The 15,207-nt window shown below is 31.8% G+C and overlaps 1 protein-coding gene across 1 annotated transcript in view; it reads right to left on the reverse strand.

Annotated features, from left to right (window-relative positions):
* The window catches only part of para (sodium voltage-gated channel paralytic), a 311,186-nt gene that overhangs the window by 209,141 nt on the left and 86,838 nt on the right, over positions 1–15,207 (reverse strand). Inside the window, exons 4-5 of the mRNA XM_080152120.1 lie at positions 2,071–2,138; positions 1,391–1,475 (exon numbers count right to left, since the gene is read on the reverse strand). Of these exons, the coding sequence (XP_080008246.1) occupies positions 1,391–1,475; positions 2,071–2,135 (150 nt within the window). The 5' untranslated portion in view covers positions 2,136–2,138. The remainder of the gene's footprint in view (positions 1–1,390; positions 1,476–2,070; positions 2,139–15,207) is intronic.

Raw genomic sequence — 15,207 nt, forward strand, 5'->3', positions numbered from 1 at the left:
ATAAAGTCCCCAAAGTTGTTAGGCCAAATAATAGGAAAATGTCATTATAAAACTTTGGGGATTAGTGAAAAAAAAAAAGCACTTTGTCCCTCTCTCTCTGAAAATATTGCTTAACATAATAAAAGGCAATAAGAATTTATAGTAATGATTATTGATTAATACAAAGATTGTCTTATCATTACAGGAATTGTCAGCATCACTAAATTTACGATCAGAACAATCCCTTGCGGACAAGCCGACACCGAATATAGCAAAGCTTCGCATTTAAAAAAAGGCATGTAAAGATTTAAAGTTAAGCCTTGATGAAAGCCCAACGATATATGCAATGCATCGAGAATATAAATGTATAGATAAATAGATTTAAGGCCAGCTATTCAATAGTTAGTTTCATTCAGAGAGAATACAGTGGGGAACTTGTTTCATATATAGTAAACTTGAGCCGTTTAATTTCTTAGCTTTGTAATTATACTATTTAGCATCTAAATCAGAAAATTGCGATTCATTATTGCTTACAAAAAAGACTTTTTAGTTTTTATTATCTTAAAGAAGGATTAAAAAGAGTCAAAGTCGATATTAAATTTACTTTCATGGACAATTCCCCTTGATTTTTAGAAATTAGATAGGGGGGGCGGGTCTTCAACGCCCCTTTTTTTGTAAGATACACGGCTTACGCCTTTTCCCATAAAATATGAAAATGGAACAATAGACGACACTTCTATTTAGGTTTATAGTAGGGATCTAAAGGGATGAGAAAATGGCCGATAAATTGATGTACATCTCCATTTATGAAACACTAAATTACTACTTCTGTAGATTAAAATAAGTGGTTGAAACGTTTGAACATCCAACATAATGGATCTACCAATCAAAATTCACTGAAGTCCCCAAAGAGGTTAAGCTAACAAATAAGAAAACGCAATTATAAAACTTTGGGGACTAGTGTAATAACCCGTTTATGAAGGTTAGTATTAAACAAGTCACTTAAGCAATCTTAGATCCATTGACAAGACCCACTAGAATATGCTTTTAATGCACTAATATTATATTATACACAGAGTTAGTGTAAAACAATAAGCTTCAGAGCTTTATGTTTATATATACACACACAAATTCATTTATTCAATCAAAATTGTATTAAAATAACATATTCAAGGGCGTGTATAAGGGGGGTGTAAGGGGAGGTATCAACACCCCATAAGCAAAAAGGTTTCTAGCTCCACTTGCTATCTAGCTATCTAATTATCTATCTTTTCCTACCTCGCCCTTTTTCTTTTTAGATCCACTTGATATCTAGCTATCTAATCATCTATCTTTTCCTACCTCTCCTTCTGCCCTCTTTCTTCCTATCTCCACTTGCTATCTAGCTATCTAATTATCTATCTTTTCCTACCTCGCCCTCTGCCCTCTTTCTTTCTAGCTCCTTTTTCTTTGCTTTTTCCTCGGCAATCCTTGCTTCCACCTTCGCCAAGCTCTCTCTGAAAGAATAACAAATCGTATAACAGGCCAGAAGCAGCTTTTAGTGACTATATAAAAATGACGTCATGCAGTAGAAATGACCAATGATAGGCCAGCATACATTGTAATTGACCAATGGTAAAATGTTTACTGGACTATCATTGGTCAACTGTATTGTATGACGTCATTTCTTTTATAGGCACTGTAAGCTGCTTCATAGGACAATATAAATTATAGTACTTTCCTTTCCCTAAAAGTGCATTGTCGAGCGCTATTAAAAATAAATGTAGAAATTAAAGGAGACACCCTTACAATAAATTTATTACAAAAAGTTTTTGGATCATTCAAGGTAAAAAGTAGCTGGAAAAATTTCCGAAACACAAACCAAATAAAATGTTAGCGGCGAAACGGCAGAATCTACAAAATATGTGCATCGTTATACCAGGTATGCAGGGGACCCAAAAGATAAAAGTACAAAAAGACCTATTAATGCCACAAAAATGTATGGTCTAAAACCTTTAGGCTGGTTCAGTGTATAAGGACATACAACTAATTGCAACTATTAGGGCCAAACAACAAATTTCAACTATTAGGGCCAAACAACAAAAACCTCACCTTGTGTAGGGTCTGAAAACATTTTTATTTTCCTCCTGGGACAGCGTTTCTGTCTCCTCGGACATTATCTAAATACAAAAATAAATATTAATTTTTTGACATCACCCATAAAGCAAATATTAAGTCAGTCGGACTAACGAACATTGACAAACTAAAGGCACTGCTCTTTAAATATCATTAACCATTAACAGCTGCTGCAAAAAGGTTTGCTTTGAGATTTATAATTTAAAATTTACGTAGAGTTAAACATTTTCTGCAAATATTGCTCTTCAAAAATAAAAAAAATAACAGCTGTTTAATAATTTTATGTAACAAAGGATCTAAAATCAAGAGTTTTAAAGGGTTAAAAATTAACATGAATTTAAACAACAACAAAAAGTTTATTGTAAATCATTATTGGTATGGTTAAAAGCTATTTTTTAAAATATAATAGTTATATTACAAAGAAACAAAGAAGAATAGATAGAGAGACAGAATTTGAAATTCATAAGCGAATAGAGAAAATGGTATGCATAATGTCGAGATTAATAAACTAGTAGATAGATAGATATATGGCAACTATTTTGGTGTATTTTCTGTGATATTAATGTATGCATTTATTAATAGAAAAACCGTGACCCAAATAATATATCAAAAAAGACAAAAATGAACAAATACATACTTAAACAAATATGTCCTTTATGTTAGCATTCATAAATTTCCAAAATAAGACTACTATGACACATGAAGGGAGGGGACATTGGGCTGTTTTTATTCTAGTCCCCTAATATCGTTTCTTTATTCGTTGGCTCAACAACTTTGGGGACTTTTTATTGAATTTTGGTTAGTTGGTTTATTTAGATGAGTTTTAACCACTAATTGTAATCAAAATTTTTATCATCATTAAGGATGTACATCAATTTATCGGTTATTGGCGTATCCCTTTACACCCCCTGACTATGACTATACTATAAGATTAACATGAAATTTTATTTTGACTTTAGGGTGTTTTATTTATGTTTGAAATTTCTCTTTAAAACTACTCTAAAGGAAAAAGTCTATAGCAAAAGATAACACATATAATCCTTTTTACCCAGGAATCTAAAGGGATAATGCAATAAATTGATGTACATCCCCAATGATGATACAATGAATTACCCCTTTTATATGTTACAAACAGTGGTTGAAACGTTTGAAAACTCAACTTAATGAACCAACTTATCAAAACCACCTCAATGTCCCCTCCCTTCCTATTTTTTACCACAAGTTGCAAGTAAATAAAGCATTAATATTATTTTTTTAAATTGATGAAATATCATTTTACAGTTAAATATTTTTCCCTGTTTTTTCTTTAAGATTAATCTTTTCTATTGAAATGTCTTTGAGTCATACTTTATGACTGTTATCATCCTTGTTTATTTATTGATATAAAATAGTGCATTATCACCAGAAAATTGTACACAAATAACTTTATTTTATGTGTAGTATGCAAATAAAAGGCATTGGGAAGTCAACAATAATTTCCACTATTCGGACTTCACAAGTAATTTTCTAATAATAATAGCAAAGCTACTCTAAAACTAGCTGCATTATTTCATAATGGCCGATAAATTGATGTGCATCTCCCCTAATGATTTTACACAAAAATACCCCTTTCTGCAAATCAAACTTAGTGGTTTAAACGTTGGAACACTCAACTTAATAAATCAACTAAACCAATTTCACTGAAGTCCCCAAAGTTGATAAGCAAACGAATGAGGAAACGTTATTATGTTATTATAAAACTTTAGGGGCTAGGGTAATAAACAAACTATTGTCCCCTCTTTCTCTCTGAATTTCATAAGGTATAAACCTGCTCTTGCTGTTTACTTCATGTGCTGTAAAATTCATAAAAATTAATGTTTGCTTCCCAAGCACTATCACAAATGTTTTTATTCTCTTTTGTTGTTATCAATAATTGTGAGTGAGACATGTTTTTATAATATATTTTGTGGGATTATGAATATCATAATTTATCATTGCAACTATACACATAAGAAATTGAATATGTGTTTGTTTTTTAAGATATCAAAAAAGGCTGGAACTTTAGCTATATATCTTTCAGGGAAGCTTAATTTTAGTTGTTTTAGATGCTTTATCAGGGCTCAGCAGCCGCCTGTAAGTCTCCGGGTAATCAACCTTTAAGAAGTAAAAAAATCATCTGGAATTCTAAACCTGACTAAAATATGACGGGTTTTGATCTTAGGATTAATTGCGGCTGCCGAGCCCGGTTTTTTTATGTATAAAAAAAGTCAGCCTACACAATTTAAAGCCGCTAGTGCTTCAAAAAAGAAAAACAAAGTTAAAACAAGAATGAGAAGGTTCAAAAGTAAATATAAATTCACTAAAGATAGTTGGAATATATTTGAGGAGAAAAAAAGGAGCCATAAAAAAAACATATTCAAATATAGTAATGTTTTGCTTATGTGAATTTGTGTAAAATCAAAATTAATATTTTTTCTCAAATGTATACTGTATAGTACAAAAACATTAACATATATTAAATCTAATACACATACAATGTGCCATTTATGGTGTGCATCCATTTGTGCAAAATATCAGAAACGCAATTATTGAAACTCAAGACTACCCTCTCATCATTAATATTCCCTCTTTTTTTAATGTCCGAATCTTGTGCAGTTCTCGATAAAATGGTAACGAATATCTTCTAAATCTATGAATTTCAAAGGCTGCTAGCTCTCAAACGGCTAAACGAAGGCATATATGGCCTACAAATAATCTAGTATAGCCAAGATCCAATGATTCACAGGAAAAGCTTCACTAAACAAAAAAACCGTAAAAAAGACTTTTTGCGCATTTATGCAATCTGCGAGATAACTGTTCATTATTGATTAATGACTATTAATTTTGGAGAAATTCTTTACCAGAAATATTTTAACGTGAACTGCACTTGATTTCTTATATGTGAATGTATAAAAATGCGAAAGTGAATGAATGCCGTGTAATTTATCATTAATTAACCTAAATGAATGAGATATATTAACTCTGTTATTACACTTTTTTTACAATAATGGGAAAAAACGAAAATTACAAAAAAATCTTTTTATAGAAACTTCAATATTTAAAAAGGACAATGGGCTGTTTATTACACTAGTCCCCAAAGTTTTACAATAACGTTTTCTCATTCGCTGGTTAAACAACTTTGGAGACTTTTACAGAATTATGATTAGTTGGTTAATTAATTTGAGTGTTCAAACGTTTGAACCACTATTTTCAATCTACTGAAGGGGTACATCAATCTAGCCTCCAATTAATATCTATTTATCTTGAAATCTTTCAGTTCAATCTATCTATCTATCTATTATACATATAATGTCTTAATCTATCTATCTTTTTATGTATTATAATTTGAATGTAAAACACAATGGGGTTCAATTCATGCAAATTTTATTACTCGGCTTTTTCCCCGTCTTTTTCTTTCATTTTATACAATAAAACAGTTCAGATGGTATAAAATATTCTGTTTATTAAATGTTTTGGAAAGAAAATCATGATAAAATAAATCTTTTGGGTGATTGCTTCAATTTATGTAAAAAAAACCTTAATGCATTTTATTAATGTCCTTTTCTTGATAAACTTCTTGCTATATTTCAAAGTTGGTTTAAATTGTGCTTTAAAAACATTCCCCCTTTAGTTAATAGTTTCAGGGATCTAAAGGGATAAGACATTGGCTTATAAATTGAAATAAATCCCCAATGATGATACAATAATCATTCCTTCTATACAATTAGTGGTTAAAACGTTCGGACACTCAACTGAATGAGCTAACCAATCAAAATTAAATAAAAGACCCAAAGGTTGTTAAGCCAATGAACAAGAAAACGTTATTATATGACTTTGGGGACTAGTGTAATAAGCAGCCCAATGTCCCCTCCTACAATTTAAATAAAAATATCAGCGGAATAATTGCATATTTATTTCTTATCTTTGAGCTTTATTGCTGTGTATGTTATACTAATTAGGACAAATTTTAAAAATGGTAGTTTAATTGTTTATGTACAGATATTTTAAGATATTTTCTCATATTCATTCGAATCCGGTGGATAGGAACCGGTTCTCATCCATACGAAAAAACTATGTCTAGCATCGTATTATATCCAGTTTTCGACGAATATAAAATGGACGATCATAAGATTAAAACAAGTTTTTTTAGCCCGTGCCTTCGTCACCTCGGGGCTAAAAAAAATAGTTTTAATCTCACAACTTCTATATCCGCGGAAAGCCGTTTATAATACGATGAAAAAATTAACCAAATGGTAGAAAATATGATCACACACAAAATTACCCCTTCTGTAGATCATAATTAGTGGTTGAAACGCTTGAACACCCAACTTAATAAACCAACCAATCATACTTAAGTAAAAGTCCCCAAAGTTGTTTAACCAACGAATGAGAAAACGTTATATTCAAACGTTGGGGACTAGTGTAATAAACAGCCCATTGTCTCCTCCCTCTCTCTCTCTCTCTCTGTGAATGTGAGTAATAAGAACAATTTTGGTAAATGTGAGCTAATGAATGAGAAATAACACATGCCTCACATAATACAAACATTTTACATTTTCTACTCAGAGATCTAAAGGGATAAGACAATGGCCGTAAAATGTTGTACATCCCCAATGTTAATACACAAAATTAACCCTAAAATCTGTAGAATAGTGCTTGAAACTTAATAAACCATTGATAAACCATTATAGATGGATAAATTGATTAATTGGATTAATTTCTTAATAAATAGATGGATCGATTGATTGATATACAAATAGATGAATTGATAAATGGCTGAATAGATGAATCAATAGATGGATTATTTGTTTTACTTATAGATTAAGGACAAGAGTGATAAAAATAGCACATTATTACCAGCTCATACCAATAACGAAATTAATTCGGGAAAAAATCACGAAACCTATACGTGTTTTTCAGCTGTCGTTGGGGGGCAACACATCGTAAAATTGACGACCTCTCCATTTGCCCCCCAAATATTATTTTGGATTTAATTCCCTTGTTGGTTATACCTTATTCCTGCATTATTACCTTTTTTCGAAAAAAGTTATTCTTTTAGAAAAAATAATTTTAAAAACCTACCACTTCTTCAAAAGCAGTTGGTAGTTAATTTAACTTTCTTCACTTTTTAATCATTATAATTTCATTGAAAATCACATAACCCTAAAATGGGCCATTTTACTGTTTTCACGGGTAAAAAAGAACTGTCCGCATTTTGAGTAACTTTAACGCCGTACTACCCCTCAGAGTTAAGAGATGGGAGATAAATTTAATTTTTGAGATTGGTCTATGTTAACTATAAAATTTAAATGACAAAGCAAAGCCTTCAGATGGAACTAATAGATATATGGACTAGTACATAAAACTCATTATAATCCCTTACTCCTGAACATAGCCGTTCTATGAAGTAATATATATCCTATTTCTTGAGTTATTTTTAAAAAGTATTACAATAGATATTTTCCCAAAAAAGTTAATTTTTACGCTGTCACAGCTTGGCACCCACAACTTTAGGAACTTCAAAATATGAAAACCTGTCCTTAACTACTGTTTCTTTGGTTTTAATATGCATATATGATCATACATGTTTGGAGTGTGTGTTAGTTTGTCTGTGTTTTAGTGGTGTCTAAAAATAAATAAAAATTTAGCATTTTATTCAGTTGAGTTTGATTTTTATTTATCTTCTTATATTTTACTTTTATATCTATCTGATTTTTTATCTTTCTTCATCAATTTATCCATCTATTTATGTCTGTCTATTTGTATGTAAGCTTATCTATCTAAAGGGATAAGACAATGGACAATAAATCTATGTACCAAACCCAATGATGATACACAAAATCACCCCTTCTGTAGGTTACAATTATTGACATTTAGACACTAGGCCTAATGAATCAACCAATAAAAATTCAATAAAGTCCCCAAGGTTATTTATCCAACAAATAAGAAGACGATTTTATAAACTTTGGGGACTAGTGAAATAAACAGCCCAATGTCCCCTTCCTCCTCAATTAATATTAAATTTGTAGCACCATAGTATTAGTTTAATAAGAAGAATCTAGAATCTTAGGTCCTGACCAAACCATTACATGTCCTAATTTTTTAACCAGGCGTAGAATCATTTTAGAAAATATAGTATTGCATGTACTTTTTATCACATCAAAATAGGTGCTGTTATTAGATCAATTTACCATCTTTATGTCGATAATATGTCAGCCACGAGAAACAATAACTTTTATTTACATAAGTACTTTTCATAATATTTCAGTTTGTTGACTGAAAATATTTGCTATTTTATTTCGACGCCAATTACTGTTGCCTTACGCACTAACACACACACACCCACACATACAAACACAAAACTACGCACGTATTCTAGAGCGTAAAATACGGTCAAGCACGCGCCTAAAAAAAATCCGGAAAAACTACTCTTCATATGTAATTTCTAGAGATGTTAACTAGCCCCAAAATAACACCTTGTTTGCAGGGTAAACAATAGGAAATCTACTGTTATATTAAAACCATATAATAACCAAAGTAACTGCAAAAAAAAACTTTATCTAAAAATGCATAACCCTATTTTAAAAGTCATATTTGTACTCAAATTTAGATTTATTAAGTAAAACAATTCTGTTTAAAATGATATACTTCATTTTTTTTTAATTGTTTAAAAATGGTAAAATGTATCAATGGAAAATTACGTAGGAAAATTTTAAAAGTAAAATTCCACAGATTTGGGCAAGGCACTTTAAAAAGCCCCAGGGTAAAAAAGATCATGGAAAAAAACGAAGTTTAGGGTTTCGTGGTATTTTCACTGTAGTTTTCTCCTATTTCTATCCCCTGCGTTGGGCTCTAACCCTGCAGGGCAATTATCAACATTTACCTAACCTAACCTAACATACCTATCAAGGGCTACAGTGAAAATAAGACGAAGCCGCTACTTTCCATGCTTCAAATATATTTAAAGGTAAGGAAAATGATGATATACGTCATACAAATATTTGAAGGAACGTAAATTTTACCATGGTAAAAAGGAATGGAAGCATTAAATGGGACCAATTATTGAAACGTTTGAACACTCAACTTAATTAACCAAGCAATCAAATTCAATAAAAGTCCCAAAAATGTTGAGCCAACGAATAAGAAAACGTTCTCTGTCTGAAAATCACTTCTAGCTCTAAAGGCTAGGGCGAAGCCAATAGTATTTGTATAACCTACTACATAACTAAATCAAATATTAAAGACTGTAAATTATCAAATGGTGCAATCGCTAGGACATCAGGGATTTAATGATATGTCTAAAATATGTTTTACTTAAGTTAGACAGTGATATAGAGGGATAAGACTATGATAGATAAATTATTGTACGTCCCCATGAATGATAAAAATAATAATCCATTCTGTAGATTACAATTTATGGTTGAAACGTTTGGACACTCAACTTGATCCGAAGTTGTTAAGTCAACAAATAAGAAAGAGCAATGTCCCCTCCCTCCCTGTAAGTTAGTCCATTTAGCAGCGTAACCACTTTAAACATCAGGCTCTCACTGTAAAAAGCATTTAAATTTACCTATTCTTGTATTCACATATGAACAGATAGACAAGTAGTAAAACAACCTTTTAAAATCAACTAATAACACCCTTAGGTCAAAAACTGTCATTAAGAATTATGTTTTGTTTGAGTAACGATTAAAAGGCGACTGCATCCCTAGCCTAACTGATTATTTTGAGTAGGAAATAGAGAGTACAAGAAAACATTTAAAGAGCATTCTAATTAATTTACCCTTCTTAGTAAAATATTGCCTCAGGCCTATATTAAGCTTTCCAAAAATAATTTTCTTATTTTGTATCAAAATGACAAACAGACGTCCTATCTCTTGAAACTTTCTTAATTCATTTTCTTTTATCTTCTTTATATTCAAACCAGCAGCTGCGCCCCTAGCATCAAGGGTCTCAATATTCGAAAGGAAATTTAAAAAAACAGCCTAAAACCATCCCAAGACTCAAATCTAAAAAAAAAATTTCCCAAAACCATCTTGGTGCCTATGTGAAGCTTTCTGAAATTGGAAACTCATACGGTTTAGTAGTTATAGAAATCTTAATCTACAGACAAAAAAACCTTAATCCTTTTTCTCGTATTCATTCGAATCTGGTGGATAGGAACCGGTTCTTACTCATACGAAAAAACTATGTCTAGCACCGTATTATAACCAGTTTTCTACGAATATACAAATGTACAATCATAAGATTAAAACCAGTTTTTTTAGCCCGTGCCTTCGGCATCTCGGGGCTAAAAAAACTGGTTTTAATCTTATAATTGTACATTCTATATCCGCGGAAAGCTGTTTATAATACGATGCGAGAAATAAATAATACTAGGATACAAAATTAATCTCGGAGTATGAGAATCCCTATAAAACCCTATAAAAAATACACCACACCACTGATTTTTTTCTTTGGGGGGGGGGGGGTGAAGGGATGCTGAAATTATCTCCAGCTATTAACAGCATATACATTGAAATTGTAATTGGAACACTAAGCATAATTAGGAAATTAACACACAAATTGGTGTTAATATACATTCAAAACAACCAAGAAAATGGCTGATTTTTTTTTTTACAATATTTGCTTAATATTACCCTTAATTATATGTGTAGTATTCTGATTTTGGTAACTGTTGAATATTGGGGAGAAGAAAAAACTGAAGTTCAGTTTCATAAAATATAAGTTTATTTATATTATTGACTTAATAATAATATTAATATTATTTTATTAAAGCCCTTTTTATAGTGACTATTAAAAATGACGCCATACAATACAAATTTGTATTAATTTTGCTAAACAAAATATATGGTTTTATAATGAGAATGTTTTTCTAAGAACTGGTGTTTATCTTATTACATAGACATTAAACACACATAATTATATGCATATGCAGATAGATAGATAAAAAGATAGATAGATACAATTTTAATAGATTAATATATACCAGATAGAAGTGTATGAAACACTGAGACAAGGTTGATAACAACCATTAGCAAAAAACAAAAACATTTTAAAATGGGCAAATACTCTGACTAAGTGTAATGATCAGTCGAGCCTTTTGCGAGATCTTAGAGAACATACAAAGAGGCAAATTTCTGTAGCTAAAGATTTCAAAAACTACTAAACTGATCGAGTTCTTCATTTTAGAAAATCTTCAAAAAAAGACATCGGTTAATTCTAAGTCTTTTGATGGTTTTAGGATATTTTTTTTTCATACATAACCCCTTAAAATACAGAGACCATAGATGCTAGGGACGCAGGGTTTATCAATGTTTTTATTAACCTAAAAGACTATGATTCATGATTTAGGATATAAAGATGCCTATTTGATAGTTTTTATCTTAACAGCCTGTCATTTATATTTTCATCTAATTGAGACTTTGGTCAGGAATATTGGGATATTTATTACACTAGTCCCCAAGGTTTTACAATAACGTTTTCGTATTCTTTGGCTTTGTCCGAACGTTTCAACCACTAATTGCAATCTTCACAAGGTAAAATTTTGTGTGTCATCATTGGGGATGTACATCAATGTATCGTCCAATGTCTTATCCCTTTAGATCCCTGGGTGGCACGGGATAAACATATTTCTATTTATAAAATTATTAGGCAAGATTATTTTTCTTGTAAACTTACACCTTATCAAAATGAAAAAAATATTGTCCGAACATACTGAAAAATCATATTACAGAAAATTTTCCAGATTAAAATAATAATTATACTGGTTTGTTAGCACTTGCCTTTGGCTCCTTGGTCCTTGAATTTTTCATTTTAATATCAGCGGAAAACTGTCTATAATACGATGCGATAAATAACTATTAAAATCGTCTGAGATATCGTATAAAAGACGCATTGCACATAATGTGACACACAAACAATTTTTGGGGGGTTCTATTGTTTTTAAGGTTTTTGAAGCCATAAAAGGTTAATCTATCTATAATTTTATCTTCGTTTGTTTGTTGTTTTCTACATGTTAATCTTTGCTATATTCTAGTCGTTTCTTTGTTTTTAAGTTAATCTATATGTGTCTGTTTGTTTGTTGATATGACCTAATGCAGAAAAGTTTTATTTGTTACATTTGTAGTTTATTGTCCGACCTAATTAATCCTTGCTACAGTTTTAAGAGGTAAAGAGATATATAGATAGATAGTGCAATAGATAGATAGAGATAAGTGGACAGATAGATGAACAGATAGATATACAGATAGATGGACATATAGGTGGACAGATAGATGGACAGACAGATGGACAGATAGATGGACAGATAGATGGACAGATAGATGGACAGATAGATGGACAGATAGATGGACAGATAGATGGACAGATAGATGGACAGATAGATGGACAGATATGTGGACAGATAGGTGGACAGATAGATGGACAGATAGATGGACAGATAGATATACAGATAAATGGACAGACAGATGGACAGATAGATGGACAGATAGATGGACAGATATATGGACAGATAGATGGACAGATAGATGGACAGACAGATGGACAGATAGATGGACAGATAGATGGACAGATAGATGGACAGACAGATGGACAGATAGATGGACAGATAGATGGACAGACAGATGGACAGATAGATGGACAGATAGATGGATAGATAGAAGAACAGATAGATTAACAGATAAGTGGACAGATAGATGGACAGATAGATGGACAGATAGATGGACAGATAAATGGACAGATAGGTGGAAAGAAAGATGGACAGATAGGTGGAAAGAAAGATGGACAGATATGTGGACAGATAGATGAATTGGAGATGCGATCCCCAATTTTCAAATTCTTTGAATGTACGTATAAGACTTTTACAGAAATGCTTCGCATCCAGACTATCTATCTATGTTTGATATAAAGTTAACACTATATAAGAGTAGAATCTAAATATTTGATTGACGTGCCCCAGTAATTATCAAGTAAACTCAGGCACGAGACACAATTACTTTAGCTAGGCCCGAGGCATTATTTGTATCCTTTTATGCATTCATAGGCCTATCTTTACCAATATAACACCATATATGGGTAATGCTAGCCTATTCATGGTAAATTTACGTCACAAGTTAACATACAGACATTTTATTAAACAGACAAACACTAAGATCCTTATTATAAGTTGATGTTATAGCATGCACCTCTTAAAATAAGTTAGTTATTTATTGACTCTCCTACCATCAAGTTCTTCTGGTTTTAAAAGGTAATGACTTAGTTGTTTGGCATGCATTGTAGTTTAAATTTAGGACCCTCAGTACTTAGCATGAATTGAGCTTAGGCCTTATGTTAGAATTCTAACACTTAGCACAATTCAATGCTTGGGACTTAGGGCACTTTTCTGTCCTACACTACTTATGATTTTAACACTTATCCTGTAAATATTTTCATACTTAACTTATTCACTTGTAATGTAAATACACTTTATAAAAACATTTTCCTTCCTTAATACTTAATATACTTATATAATTCCGATCGAATATCAAAACCAACCATTTATTCTTAGATTAAAGCAATATAATACTTCGCGTGGGTCTTTTGTTGAGCTTCCACCAGCTCAACCAAATTCGTATTATACTTGTGGGAATAGAGGGATAAGCATTCTAAATAGACGAACCGACGATGAGAATGTCTATGTGTATTGCAGTAAAAATAGGTTTTTAGTAGTACTCATAGAAGAGCGGTCTCCATACCATAATATTGGACAAACGCCCCATTCTCACTACCAGGATATATAGGTGGACAGATATAAACAGATAGATGGACAGATAGGTGGACAGATAAATGGACAGATAGATGGATAGGTAGATGGACAGATAGATGGACAGATAGATGGACAGATAGATGGACAGATATATGGACAGATACATGGCCAGATAGACGGACAGATAGATGGTCAGATAGATGGACATAAATGGTTAAGTAGATAGACAGATGGAGCAACACAAAATGGATAGATAAAATGCAATACAAACATATTGGTGAGAAAACTGAACCACATTAGTAAAAAGTGAGAGGGTGGACAGAAAAATGACAAGACAACTAACACATTTATCATTAATCTTACACAGTATATATCCTTATATATAAAAGAAACATGATGCCTATGTGTCTGTCTGTGAGTATTAAAAAGGGATCTGAGGGCGTAACCGCTAGTTAAAAACAAGGATGACAACATCCATAAAAGCGAAGCACTGAAACGGTAGGACAAACGGACATGAACACTTGTATAGTGTCAGAACTGAATAATCAGAATATAAAAGTATAAGAGTCGAAGCGAAATTATCAGTAAATTTGTTGAAAAACTTCTTAATACAGGATAATGTTTATGGACATACTTACATTTTTAGGACTTAATTATAGAGTTGCTTCGCTTATTATATTGTACTTTGTTGTCCCAGGAATCTATGTACCAAAAATCAGATCAAACGGATAATTAGATCACATAAAAATTTGTTGTTTAAAAGTACAAAAAAATCAACATGCTTAAAATGGACGTACGGACATTCTGATTATAGAGTTGCTATGCTTTCTAAATCGTACCAAACTACTACAGGAATGACCATGCAAAGTTTGAGATCGATAGGACAATTCTAACATGCCTAAATTAACGAAAAAAAGCTATCTATCCCGGACGTAAGGACGGACGGACCGACCCTAATTATAGAAAAGCTTCGCTTTTAATAAACTAGAAGGTTAATAACGTATCATTTATCGAATCTCAGCTTAATACCTCGTTATACCTAAAGACGTTAGAAATGGTTCCCACTGCTTCTATGTCAGATGTGCGACATAAATATGTAGAAGAAAGGAATGTCTTGGCCTGAAACATGCGTAAATCATTACCATGCACAGTTAGACAAAGATAGTGCAATCAAATAGTTGGTTGTCTATTGGGCGTTACTTAACACAATAGCCCGGGGTGAAGGTGAGATTGGCTCCCCTTATTTATCCTTGGTTGTTGCACTGGATGTTAAAGTGTCATGGACAGCAGACTCGCCCGTATAAGGTACATCAATCTATCCATCTATCTATTAATCCATTTATTTATCA

The sequence above is a fragment of the Acartia tonsa genome, chromosome 2 (genome assembly GCF_053477335.1).
Source record: "Acartia tonsa isolate MP-2025a chromosome 2, ASM5347733v1, whole genome shotgun sequence".
NCBI classification, from domain to species: Eukaryota; Metazoa; Arthropoda; class Copepoda; order Calanoida; family Acartiidae; genus Acartia; species Acartia tonsa.